Source organism: Mandrillus leucophaeus, unplaced genomic scaffold (genome assembly GCF_000951045.1).
Source record: "Mandrillus leucophaeus isolate KB7577 unplaced genomic scaffold, Mleu.le_1.0 Scaffold7, whole genome shotgun sequence".
Lineage (NCBI taxonomy): Eukaryota > Metazoa > Chordata > Mammalia > Primates > Cercopithecidae > Mandrillus > Mandrillus leucophaeus.
The window spans coordinates 2,791,280-2,805,867 of NW_012107585.1; the positions used below are offsets into that span (position 1 = coordinate 2,791,280).

General features: G+C 42.1%; 1 protein-coding gene across 1 annotated transcript in view; it reads right to left on the reverse strand.

The window, feature by feature from the left end:
* The window catches only part of KSR2 (kinase suppressor of ras 2), a 523,630-nt gene that overhangs the window by 277,253 nt on the left and 231,789 nt on the right, over positions 1-14,588 (reverse strand). The window contains exon 4 of the mRNA XM_011964399.1: positions 13,818-14,331. Within this exon, the coding sequence (XP_011819789.1) occupies positions 13,818-14,331 (514 nt within the window). The remainder of the gene's footprint in view (positions 1-13,817; positions 14,332-14,588) is intronic.

A 14,588-nucleotide genomic window follows, 5' to 3' on the forward strand; every position in this document is an offset into this window, starting at 1 on the left:
AGAATTTTCCAGATAAATAAAGGCTGAGGCAGTATGCTTCATGAGACCCATCTTATACTTTAAGTTCTATCAATGATAGACAGTATAAAGAAAATTTGGCATATATACACCATGGAATACTATGCAGCCATAAAAAAGGATGAGTTCATGTCCTTTGCAGGGACATGGATGAAACTGGAAACCATCATTCTCAGAAAACTAATACAAGAACAGAAAACCAAACATCACATGTTCTCACTCATAAGTGGGAGTTAAACTATGAGAACACACGGACACAGGGTGGGGAACAACACACACTGGGGCCTGTCGGGGGGTGGAGGATGGGGGAGGGAGAGCATTAGGACAAATATGTAATGCATGTGGGGCTTAAAACCTAGATGGTGGGTTGATAGGTGCAGCAAACCACCATGGCACATAAATACCTGTGTAACAAACCTACACATTCTGTACATGTATCCTGGAATTTAAAGTAAAATAAAATTAATTAATTAATTAAAAATGGGCAAAGAACCTGAATAGACATTTCTCAAAAGAAAACATGCAAATGACCAACAGATTTATGAAAAAATATTCAACATCACTAATCATCGAGGAATTGCAAACTAAAACCGCAATGAGATCTCACTTCATATCTGTCAGAATGGCTTTTATCAAAAAGACAAAATTACCAAGTCATAGAGAGGATGTGGGGAAAAGGAACCCTTGCACACTGTTGGTGGGAATGTAAATTAGTACAGCCATTGTGGAAAACAGTGTGGAGGTTCCTCAAAAAACTAAAAATAGAACTACCATAAAATTCAGAAATCCCACTACTGCGTATGTATCAAAAGCAATTGAAATCAGTATGTCAAAGAGATATCTGCACTACCATATTTATTGCAGCATTATTCACAATAGCCAAGACATTGAATCAACCTAAGAGTTCATCAATGGATGAAGGGATAAAGAAAATGAGGTATATGTATGCACAATGGAGTACTATTTAGCCTTAAAGAAAGAGGAAACCCTGTTATCTGTGACACCGTGGGTGAACCTGGAGGATACTACGCAAAGTGAAACAAACCAGGCTCAGAAAGACAAATACTGCATAGTCTCACTTTGAAAAGTCAAACTCACAAAAATAGAGAGTAGAATGGTAGTAACCAGGAGCCGGCAGGAAGGAGGCAGTGGAATGGGAAGATACTGGTTAAAGGGTACAAAGTTTCAGTTAGATAGGAGGAATAAGTTTTTCAGATCTATTGCACAGCATGGTGACTAGTTAAAATAATATACCACATATTTCAAAACCGCTGAGAGTAAATTTGAATACTCTCATCACAAAGAAAAGATAAGCATGTAAGATGATAGATATGTTAATTAGCTTGACTTAAATAATTCCACAATGTATACATATATAAAAACATTACACTGTACTCCATAAATATGTATAATTATTATTTGTCAATTAAAATAAAAATAGTAAAAATACAAATAAATTAAACCATGCAAAGTATCAGCATACAATAAGCTTTCCATAAGTGACAGCTATCATTTATATTCTAATAATCAATCAATCAAGAAAACTTTTGTGTTAGTGAAAATGTGTCTATATAGCTGTGTAAGAGCTTAATGCAATTATATTTAGGATGACCTTTATCCCTGTCTTAATTTGGGTTCCCTCAAAAGCAGACCCTAAAGCAAGGTTTGGGGTCCATGTAATATATTTGAGAGGTGATCCTAGCAGCAGGATGAGGAGACAGAGAGGTGAGGCAGGGGAGAAAACATAGCCCATAAAGGGTGTTATGGGGAATGCCTTTGGGGACAATTGGGGCTGTCCCTCTGGGAAGCCTTCAGGATGGGTATAGAACGCACAGCAGAATGGGCCCTCTGAGGGCATATTTATGCACTAGCTCTTGTCCTTCCCCAACTGAAGGTTGTTCCAAGGACAACACCAAGCCCCTGACATTTCCAGCCTGCCCTGTACTCAGATTGAACATGTTCCACTGGCAACAAACAAACAAACAAAACCGCCCAGGCCGAGACACAGGTGCTTGGCATGGGAAGCCCTCGGTGTATACAGAAACCACCCACCACAGCTGCAGGTGAGATCCTGAGTAGGGCTCGGGAGTATGAGGGGACCTCACCAGCTCTGAGAAGTGGGCAGACACAGCCTCCACGCTACTGGAGCATCAATTCCTAAGTGACTTATTTGCAGTCACAAGGCTAATTAGTAGCCAAGGCGGGGTTCACCCTGGGCTCCTTCTAAAACACCTCCCAGGAAACTCTCAACACCCTGAAAAGAAATAACAAGAGAGGAAGGCAGGCACTGGGAAAGTCAAAGGACTCGACATAACATAGGGAAAAAAATCTTACCAGCATAATATCATCAGTTTGTTCCTTGTAAATAATAAGGGACTGCAAACTAAATACTCTGTTACCCAACCCACAGAACACTTCACCACAAAAATTCATCAAGAAGCACATTCTTGAGCTGATTTTCCATTGTGGAACTTCAGAGCTGCTGTTTCAATAGGAATGTGACAATAGATGATTCATTAGTGCTGTCTGTATAAGCCTCTGGGGCAAACACCAAAAGATAGTCCATTCGATATTTAGAAAGCCAAACATATCTTAAATGAGCCGTACTGGACTAAATCTCTCATCACCGGCCTGAAAGATTCAGCAGCTAGGGGGTTGTGGCATGGTCTTAAGGGAGGCTAGGGCAGGGTCTTTAAGAGGATAAGGACCGATTCTTGCTCCAGAGCTAAGGAAGAGGGCATGGAATCCAGGATAGGGGGTACTAGGTCAATGCTGAATGGGAATCTGGGGGCTCAAATAGAACTTTCTGGCCGGGTGCGATGGCTGATGTCTGAATCCTAGCATTCTGGGAGGCCGAGGCAGGTGGATCACCTGAGGTCAGGAGTTTGAGACCAGCCTGGCCAACAAGGTGAAACCCCGTCTCCACTAAAAGTACAAAAAAATTAGCTGTACATGGTGGCACGCACCTGTAATCCCAGCTATTCAGGAGACTGAGGCAGGAGAATCACTTGAACCTGGAAGGCAGAGGTTGCAGTGAGCCAAGATGGCGCAACTGTACTCCAGCCTGAGTAACACAGTAAGATTCCATCTCAAAAAAAAAAAAGAACTTTCTTATGCAGAGTAATAATAATACTTAACAAAAATTTCTCAGGAGCATAAATTTTACTAGAAATAATTATGTTATAGAATATGTATACATATAATACTATTAATATAAATTATAAAATACCTTGTGAAAGATCTCATCAATTCAAAATAAGACATTCAACATGAATCGGTGACAAGTCTACATTGTAAGATTTTTATTTTTTAATTTTAATTTCAATTTTTTATAATTTCAACTTTCATTTTAGGTTCAGGAGGTATATGTGCAGGTTTGTTACATGGGTGTATTGAGTGATGCTAACGTGCAGAGTATGATTGACCCGTCATTCAGTTAACGAGCATAGTACCCAATAGTCTGGTTTTCAGCCTTTGTCCCTCTCCCTTCTCATCCCTGTCTAGTTATCCCCAGTTTCCACTGTTTCTATCTTTATGTGCATGTGTACATAATGTGTAGCTCCCACTGATAAGTGAGAACATGTAGTATTTGGTTTTATGTTCCTGTGTTAATTTGCTTAGGATAATGGCCGCCAGCTGCATCCATGTTGCTGCAAGGGGCAAAATTTTGTTCTTGTTATGGCTGTATAGTATTCCATGGCATATATGTACCATATTTTCTTTATCCGATCCACCATGGATGGGGACCTAGATTGATTTCATGTCTTTAGTATTGTGAATAGTGCTGCAATGAACATAGGAGTACATGTGAAGCTGTGTGATAACGGTTTGGCTGTGTCCCCACTCAAATCTCATCTGGAATTATAGTTCTCATAATCCTCACGTGTCATGGGACAGACCAGGTGGAGATAACTGAATCATGGGGGCAGTCTCCCCCATCCTGTTTTCATTACAGTGAGTGAGTTCTCATGAGAGCAGATGGTTTTATAAGGAGCTTTTCCCCACCTTCGCTCTGCACTTCTCCTTGCTGCTGCCATGTGAAGAAGGATCTGTTTGCTTCCCCCTCTGCCATGATTGTAAGTTTCCTGAGGCTTCCCCAGCCATGCTAAACTGTGAGTCCATTAAACATTTCTCCTTTATAGATTACCCAGTCTCATGTATGTCTTCATTAGCAGCGTGAGAACGGACTAACACACTGTATGTAAAGGATTAACACAATCTTTTCCTCTTCTGTATGAGACTTTAACCCTGGGTTAACTTTCTAGCTCTGATCTGCTGAACCTGATAAACAGGAAACATCACTGTGTTAGTGGGCCACAGTGCTCATCAAATTACCTCTTGTTGGTAGACTGCATCTGGACTGGGAGCTCATGGAATGAATCTGAAATATCTGATGAGGAATCCACAGCTTTGGGAGTCCTTAAGCAGCACAACTGTTGTAACAGGGCACGTCCCCTGCAGACACCCTGGCAGCCATGAAGACAGAGTTGTTACAACAGCTATTGTCCCATAAGACAGGATAGTTTCCACATGTGCTTAATGTGAGTCTTTGTACCTCAACTGCCACTTGGAGGTAGAGGACAAAAAGAATGGCCCCTGAGGACCCACAGAAGAGATGCCCAATGCTGCCTGCACCCTCTTAAGTCAGTACAGTGCTGAGTGTGTCTTAGTTAGCATAAAAGGAATTACAAAATGAGTACGGCAGAAGTCTTCCTATTTTAATTAATATGCTATTACCCACAGACTAGTCTTCCCTCTCTTACCCTTATAAATACATTAGAGATCGTTGTAATAATTAGCACAATGATTTGTAGGTGTGTGCTAGTGAGTTTAAGCACTTATACCTGATTCGTTTTCTAAAACAGACAAAAATATACCTTCTGAAATCTTATTTACATAATGAATCTGTTAGGCAAAGCCTGTTTCCATGCAAACAGCAAATGATATAGCCTAGGCCATGCACAAAATCTGAATTAGTTGGAACAGAGAGAATGGGGTTTGAGTGAAGGTGTAACACACACATACTCTGTGGCTCTTATCCAGCCTGGTTCTCTCTGCTCACAGGCCAGCTGACGCTGTTGACATACTGCTCCGTAGTGTGGAGGTGAAATGTGTTCACTCATAAAATACACAGGTCTGAACACAGAGACATGTACCAAGGAATGTTCTAGATGTGCTTTGGGGAAAACAGAAGAATTTCCAAAGGAAATAAATTGTGAAAAGGTCATAAATGGAATATTTGTATTTGTGCAGGACTAATAAAGGCAAGTCACATTAATAAAAGCATATAGTGTGGTTCCAATAATGAAGAAAGGGAACTAGATATATTTCATACATACCTACAAACATGAATAAATGCACACAAGGATTTATATCAAAGTACGAATAGCAGTTATAGTAGTTCTCCATGACAAGGGAAACAGAGAATTTTACCATCTATTGCTTACATTTTATTTTGCTTGTATTTTCAAAATAAAGATATATCTGCAAATTACTTCTGTAATTAAAATTATCATTGAAAAATCACCTTTAACAAGGATTTGAAAAAATATATATGTGATAGGATTCCTTTTTAATACTGAGTTTCTCCTGCACATTTAAAATGTAATTCAGTTTACAGCAATGCAGTTTACCCTTTCAGATCTTCTGAAAAGAAAGAACAAGCCATTTGTATCATGGGCAGACAAATGAGAAAATCTGAAGACATACAAATCATTGCTCACATAAGAATTGTTAGGATCTTTCTTCCCCCAACAACGTGGGCATGGGTGTGGGATCCTTGGAATGAAGATCAAGATAACCAGAATCCCTGAGATCATTTCCTCTTAATTTTCTGAACAGTTCACTATGAGGAATCAGTGCCTGTTTGCCCTTCTAAGTATGGCCACAAAGCCAGAGGGAAAACAAAGGCTGATAAGAGTATCAGAGAGATTTTTGGTAACTCCCCATGCCTATGGCTAACATTTATAGGATTAAATCCATAATCTATGTCAGTGTTTCTCAACCTGTTTTCTATTATGGCTCCTTTGGGAACCTTTTTAGATTTTGTGGTTCCTAATCTCCATCCGCAACCTCCAATGAAATTTTCATAAACACAGATATGGTGTATGTCTGTTTACATACGGTGGCTCCTTGTGAAGGAGAGGTACAAACTATTGTAAAAATCCAAGACTTTTCCTGCCTTCCCCCAATAACCAATCTTTGTCCCCTCAGAGGTGATTTCAGCCCCATTGAGAATTCATGCTCTACGTGTATCTATGTATATAAGTATATGTGGTATATACACACTATGGAATACTGTACAGCCATAAAATAGAGCAAGATCGTGTCCTTTGCAGGAACAGGGATGGAGCTGGAAGCCATTATCCTTGGCAAACTAACACAGGAACACAAAACCAAATACCCCATGTTCTCACTTTTAAGTGGGAGCTAAACGATGAGAACCCATGGACACATAGAGGGGAACAACACACACTGGGGCCTTCCAGAGGGTAGAGGGTGGGAGGAGGGAGAGGATCAAGAAAAATAACCAATGGGTACTAGGCACCTGGATGATGAAATAATCTGCACAACAAATCCCCATGACACAAGCTTACCTGTGTAACAAACCTGCACTTGTACCCATGACCTTAAAATGAAAGTTAAAAAATAAAAAAAGGAGAAAGAAAACAAGAACATCAGCACACACTTCCCACTCTCTTCATCACATTTCCAAAGTTGTTTCAACTTCCACAATAATCAATCGTTACTTTTACCGGGTAAAGTATAGAGCGTGTGTGTGTGTGTGTGTGTGTGTGTGTGTGTGTGTGTGTGTTTAGGAATGCCAGAGGAATAAAACCACATACTTAAATGCAAAAATAAAAAGAAAGGAAAAGAAGAAAATAAACAGTTCTTTGAGAATGAACATAAAACAGGGGAAATGGCTTTGATTAGACTAATCATAGCAATTCTAACATATTCCAACACACCTAGATGGCAAATCCCCCAGTGGAGATGACAGACATGCTATGGCTAATATATTCTTGTATTCTTGTCATGCTCATTCTGAAAAGACGTGGAGATACTACTGGGGACAGGAGGAAAACCCAAACAGATCATCTGATAAACACCAACATGGGTGTGCCTGAGAGCACCAAGGATAAAGAGCCTGAAAAATAGCCTTCCTCGGCCAGGCATGGTGGCTCATGCCTATAATCCTAGCACTCTGGGAGGCCAAGGCAGGCAGATCACCTGAGGTCGGGAGTTTGAGACCAGCCTGATCAACATGGTGAAATCCCATCTCTACTAAAAATACAACAATTAATGGGGTGTCGTGGCACGTGCCTGTAATCCCAGCTACTCAGGAGGCTGAGGCAGGAGAATTGCTTGTACCCGGGAGACAGAGGTTGCAGTGAGCTGAGATTGTGCCACTGCACTCCAGCCTGGGCAACAGAGTGAGACTCCATCTCAAAAAAAAAAAAAAAAAAATTAGCTTGGCATGGTGGCAGGTACCTGTAATCCCAGCTACTTGGGAGACTGAGGCAGGAGAATCACTTGACTCGGGAGGCGGAGGCAGTGAGCTGAGATCGCACCACTGCACTCCAGCCTAGGCAACAGAGCAAGACTCCATCTCAAAAAAAAAAAAAAAAAATAGCCTTCCTAGCCTTCCTCCAACCCAAGACCTCCTTTGGTATTGTGTGCTTGAAAAATCACAGGAAGGAACAGTTTTGAAAGCTTTGGAACCTGTTCACAAAGATCTGTGACTTCTGAAACTCAGATTCATTCCATTCAGAGGAAATAAAAGCAGACTGAATACTGCCAAGTTAGCCACAGAGATGGGTCCCAGCAGGACTACAGGGGTGAAGGAGAGAAGAAACCAGACATGAAAGAGAGATAACTGGAACCCGAATGCACAGAATAGCTCTGGAACTATCTCTGGCTACATTTCACAGAATAGAGGGCAAAGGCTTCTCAAACCTTCTCACCTACTCCCTGATGGGGTTTATTCTAGAATCAAAGCCGTTCAGAGTAGGAAAAGCCTCCAGCGGGGGAAAAAGAAAAGGACATACAGGCATATCTTGTTGTATTGCACTTCACTCTACCGCACTTTGCAGACATCACATTTTTTTACAAATTGAAGGTTTGTGGCAACCTTGCATTGAGCAAGCCTCTCGCTGCCACATTTCCAACAGCACAAGCTCACTTCATGTCTCTGTGTCACATTTGGGTCATTCTAGCAATATTTCCAACTTTTTCATTATTATTATATCTGTTTTGGTTATCTGTGATTAGTGATCTTTCATGTCACTACAGTAATTGTTTTGGGGTGCCACAAACCGTGCCCATATGACAGTGAAATAAATCTATCAATGTTGTATGTGTTCTGACTGCTCCACTAACAGGCTATTCCCCATCTCTCTCTCCTTTTCCTGGGCCTCCCTATTTTCTGAGACACGACAATATTGAAATTAGCCCAATTAATAACCCAACGATTACCTCTAAGCGTTCCAGTGAAAGGAAGAGTTGTACATCTCTCACTCTAAATCATATGCTAAAAATGATTATGCTTAGTGAGAAAGATACGTCAAAAGATGAAATGAACTGAAAGCTAGGCTTCTTACGCCAAACGGTCAAGTTGTGAAGGCAAAGAAAAAGTTCTTTTTCTTAAGGAAACTAAAAGTGCTATTCCCGTGAACACATGAATGATAGGAAAATAAAACAGCCTTATTGCTGATATGGAGAAAGTTTTAGTGGTCTGGACAGAAGATCAAGCCAGACACAACATTCCCTTAAGTCAAACCCTAATCCAAAGCAGGGCCCTAACTCTATTCAATTCTGTGAAGGCTGAGAGAGGTGAGGAAGCTGCAGAAGAAAATGTGGACACCAGTAGAGGTTGGCTCATAAGGTTTGTGGAAAGAAGTTGTCTCCATAACATAAAAAAGTACAGTGAAGCAGCAAGTGCTGATGGAGAAGCTGCAGCAAGTCATCTAGAAGATCTAGCTACGATCATTGATGAAAGTGGTTACACTAAACAACAGATTTTCCATGTAAATGAAACAGTCTTATATTCAAAGATGCCATCTAGGACTTTCAGAACTACAAAGATGAAGTCAAGGCCTGGCTTCAAAGCTTCAAAGAACAGGCTGACTCTCTTGTCAGGGACTACCACAGCTGGTGACTTTTAAGCTGAAGCCAAAGCTCATTTATCATGCCAAAAATTCTAGGGCTCTTAAGAATTATGCTAAATCTACTCTGCCTATACTCTATAAATGGAACAACAAAGCCTGGATGATAGCACATTTGTTCACAGCATGGTTTGCTGAATATTTTAAGCCCACTGTTGAGATCTACTGTATAGAAAAAACAAGATCCCTTTCAAAATATTATTGCTCATCGACAATGCATCTGCTCACCCAAAACCTCTGAGGAAGATGTACAAACAGATTATATGATTTTCATCCCTGCTAATACGTCCATTCTGCAGCCCATGGATTAAGGAGTAATTTTATCTTTCAAGTCTTATTATTTAAGAAATACATTTTATAAGCTATAGCTGCCATAGATAGTGATTCCTCTGATGGATCTGGGAAAAGTAAAATAAAAACCTTCCGGAGGCTGGGTGCAGTGGCTCACGCCTGTAATCCCAACACTTTGGGAGGCCGAGGTGGGTGGATCACCTGAGGTCAGGAATTTAAGATCAGTCTGGCCAACACGGTGAAACTCCATCTCTCCTAAGAATGCAAAAATTAGCCAGGCATGGTGGTGGGCACCTGTAATCCCAGCTACTCAGGAGGCTGAGGCAGAAGAATTGCTAGAACCCAGGAGGTGGAGGTTGGAGTGAGCCAAGATTGCTCCATTTTACTCCAGCCTGGGTGACAGAGTGAGACTCCATCTAAAAAAAAAAAAATCTTCTGGAAACGATTCACCATTTTGGATGCCATTAAGAACACTCATGATTCATGGAAGGAGGTCAAAATATCAACATTAACAGGAGTTTGGAAGAAGTTGATTCCAACCCTCATGGATGACTTTGAGGGCTTCAAGATTTCAATGGAGGAAGTAACTGCAGACGTGGTGGAAACAGTAAGAGAACTAGAATTAAAAGTGGAGCCTGAAGATATAACTGAATTGCTGCAATCTCATGATAAAACTTAAATAGACAAGGAGTTGCTTCTTATGGATGAGCAAGGAAAGTGGTTTCTTGAGATGGAATCTACTCCAGGTAAAGGTGCCTTGAACATTGTTGAATTGACAACAAACATTTTAGAATATTACATAAACTTAGTTGACAAAGCAGTGGCAGGGTTTGAAAGGATTGACTCTAATTTTGAAAGAAGTTCTTCTAGGCTATCAAACGGTATCACATGCTACAGAGAACCCTTTTGTGAAAGGAAGAGTCTACCTATGTAGAAAATTGCATTGTTGTCATATTTTAAGAAATTGTCACAGTCAGCCCAACTTTCAGCAACCATCACCCTGATCAGTCAGCAGCCATCAACATCGAAGCAAGACTTTCCACCAGCAAAGACTATGGCTCACTGAAGGCTCAGATGATCATTAGTGTTTTTTAGCATTAAAGTATTTCTAAATTAATGTATGTACATTGTTTTTTAAGACATAATGCCATTATACACTTAATAGACTACAGTATGGTATAAAACATAACTATTCTATGTACTGGGAAATCCAAAATTTGTGTCATTCACTTTAGGATCTTTATCGTGGTGGTCTGGAACCAAACTCACAATATCTCTGAAGTATGCCCGTACTTACTGAAAACAAGTTTTACAAAACAACACTAAAACGCTTACCATATGCAATGTGTTCCAATATACTCTAGTCTAGGCTAGTCTATTTCATTTTTTTAATGCTGGTCACAAGCCATTAAAATAATGCTACCAACCACGAATGGGTCATGACCACAAATTTAAAAACACAAATGTATTCTAACCTCTTAGGTCCACAGCTAAGAAAGCTAAGATTCAGAGAGGTTAAATCCGCGGTCAAAGCGCTACTTCCTGACAGAATCACGACTACCTCAGACCCAGGTAAATGATGACTGTTGTTACCAGTCTAATAATTGGGACTCACCTCAACTAACACCTCCTCTATAAGTCCTGATCAGAATTCACCTCTACCCATGACCCCTGCTGCCAACATTATTCAGGTTGCTGTTGTTTATGTCTTAGTTTTTTTAACACCCCCAGGCCTGCTGCCCTGATATCCCTGTGAACCTGGAGGCATGGTCTCAGGCTAAGTGGTCCCACAGCATTTTCCACATCACCAAACTGACCACTCTGTTCCTCTCCTCTACTGCTTCCTTGCCATGAACCACAGCATCCCCCAAGGTGGGCCAGGGGACTACCAGCCTTGAGAAAGCGATGAGCTTGCTAACTCAGCCAGAAGAAACCTGAAGGGCAAAGCTTAACACCACCTGAGTCCTGATATACACATTCCAAAATTTGGAAGACCTTGAAGAAGGGGGCCATTCAGCCCTATCCAGGCAGAATTAATCCTTCAGGGGTCTAGGGAAAGGACCGCATTTGAAAACCAAAGGGCAGCCTCTCTCACTTGGCCTCCATATTGCAGATTAAAAGATGATGTGTCTGGAGAGTCGGCTTTATGATCAAGTTTCGCCTTACTAGGTGGTGCACCCTGGGAAAGGGACAGGAAGAAGCACAAAGTGTGGGGACAATGTAGCAAGCAGACCCCAAATGCCTCTTCCACCTTCCACCTTAGCAACCTGCACTCCCAGCCTTCCTAGAACTCTACCCCATGTCTTCACCTTGAGGTTTCAGCAGGCCCCAATCTCTGTGGCTGTCACAAAACCATGCAAATCAAACCCAACTCCAATCAGAAAAGCATCTATCCTCTGCTTCACCCTCAGAGGTCTCAGACGTGCATTCTACGTCTTCAAGCTAGGTTTCCACACAGCAGCTTGAATATGACTATTGTAAAATCATATGTTCCGCGTCAATCACTTTAGGGCATTCCCAATGCTTCAAAAAAGAGAATCACTCTCTACACCACAGCTTCAGACAGGGCTTGGTAAACCACAGTTTATGGGCCAAATTGGGCCAGGTACCTGTTTTTATAAATAAAGTTTTATTGGAACACTGTCATGCCTATTTGTTTACCTATTGTCTGTGCTGGTTTTGTGCTACATGATAGAGTTGAGTAGCTGCAATAGAGACCAAATGGCCTGCAAAGTCTAAAGTATTTACTATCTGCCCCTGTACAGAAAAAGTGTGCCAACTCCTCACTTACAGAATCCTGCCTTTTTTTAATGGTGATAAAATACACATAACATAAAATTTACCATCTTAACTGCTTTGAAGTGTAGAGATCAGTGGTATTAATTACATTTGCATTGTTGTACAACCATCACCACCATCCATCTCCAGAATGTTTTCATCATCCCAAACGCAAAGTCTATACCCAATAAATCCCATTCTCCCTCCCCTCAGACCTGGCATCCACTGTTCTACTTTCTGCCTCTTTGAATCTGTCTACTCTAGGTATCTCATATTGGCGGAATTATGCAGTATTTGTCCTTATGTGTCTGGCGAATTTTACTTAGCATGCTGTCTTCAAGGTTCACCCATGTTGTAGCATATATCAGAAGTTCCTCCCACGTCGGGCGTGGTGGCTCATGCCTGTAATCCCAGCACTTTGGGAGGCCAAGTCGGGCAGATCATTTGAGGTCAGGAGTTTGAAACCAGCCTGGCCAACATGGTGAAACCCTGTCTCTACTAAAAATACAAAAAATTAGCCAGGCATGGTGGCGCAGGCTTATAGTCCCAGCTACTCGGGAGGCTGAGGCAGGAGAATCACTTGAACCTGGGAGGCAGAGGTTGCAGTGAGCTGACATCGCACCACTGCACTCCAGCCTGGGCAACAGAGCGAGACTCTGTCTCAAAAAAAATAAGTTTCTTCCTTTTTAAGGCTAAATCATATTGCATTGTATGGATAGACCACATTGTGTTTACTCTTTTGTCTACTGATGGACACAGGTTGTTTCTACTTTTTGGCTACTGTGAATAGCACAGCAACCTGCCCAATCCTCAAGTGTCACCCTACATCACACACCTGCTCTCTCCCTCAAAGGGGTCTTCTGTCAATTTCCTCAATGTGTCCTGCTTCCTACCACCTTCAACTGAAATGAGCCGTGGATATAAAATACACATTCAATATCAAAGACTTTGTATTTTAAAAAATGCAAAATATCTCAGTAATGATATTTTACATTCATTCTATGTTAAAATATTATCATTTTGATATATTAGGTTGAATGACGTATTATGATAATTAATATCACTTGTTCCTTTTCATTCTTTTTAATGTGACTACTAGAAAGTTGAAGGTTAATATATGCCTCATATCCTATTTCTAGGAGCGGCACTAGGCTAGACTCTGCAGGGGTTGGCAAACGTTTTCAGTAAAAAGCCAGATGGTAAATATTTTCAGCTTTGTGGGCCATTCTCACTCTGCCATTGTCACACAAAAGCAGCCATAGGCAACACATAAAGGAATGATCATGGGTATGTTCCAATACCTTTTATTTACAAAATCAGGCCAGGTATCAGATTTAGCCCCTAGGCTATAGGATATTAATCGTATTTTTTAAATGGCCAATTCTGAGAAAGTCTGTTCTATTCATTTTCTCAGAACCCTCTGTGAAAAGCTATTTTTCATTCAGCCAGAGTCTGGAACACAAGTCTGTTCCCGGCTTCCCTGACCTGGGCAGCTCCTGAGACCACGAGGCAGCCCCTCGCAGTCCGGGACTCGACAGCCCCAGGGCACCCACCGACCGCACTCACTTGGGCGTGTGGGCCTCGTCCACGCGGTGCCCCAGCTGGAACTCGTGGGATTTGCTCCGATGCAGCGCGGTGAACCCCGGGATCAAGTGTATCAGCTTTCGGGAGGAGGGTGGTGGGGTCCCCGGGGGCTTCAGCTTGTTCTTCTTCCTCATGGGCGGCGTGCCTGGCGGGGTCACGGTGGTGACGATGTTGGGGGTGCGCGGTGGGGTGCGGACCGCGTGCCGCTGCCGGGGCGATGGGGGCAGGGAACGGTGGCCCGACTCCAGGGGCGGGGGCGGGCACAAGCCCGGGTAGGGGTCCACGGTAAGCCTGTCCACGTGAGTGTACACAGGGGCCCCGGGAGTGGGGCTGGTGTGACAATAGTGCTGGACGCACTTGGACTGGACCCTGGGGCTCTGGGAGAGATGGGTGCGGATCCACGGGGTGGGCTCCGGGGGGCACACGGGATTGTTCTCCTTCCCCGTCTCTGTCGTGGGCCACTGGATGGTCCAGTCTTGTTTGGAAAGGTTGCCTCCTAAGTTGGAACAGAAGAGCAGAGACAATGGGTAAGCCATGAGAAAGCCAGATGAGTTATACCACATACACCATTACATCATACACACATTACACCACGTGCCCATTACATCATATGCAAGTTACACTATATACCTGTTACATCCTATGCATGTTATTTCATGTGCACATTACACCACGTGCCCATTACATCATATGCATGTTACACTATATACCTGTTACATCCTATGCATGTTATTTCATGTGCACATTACACCA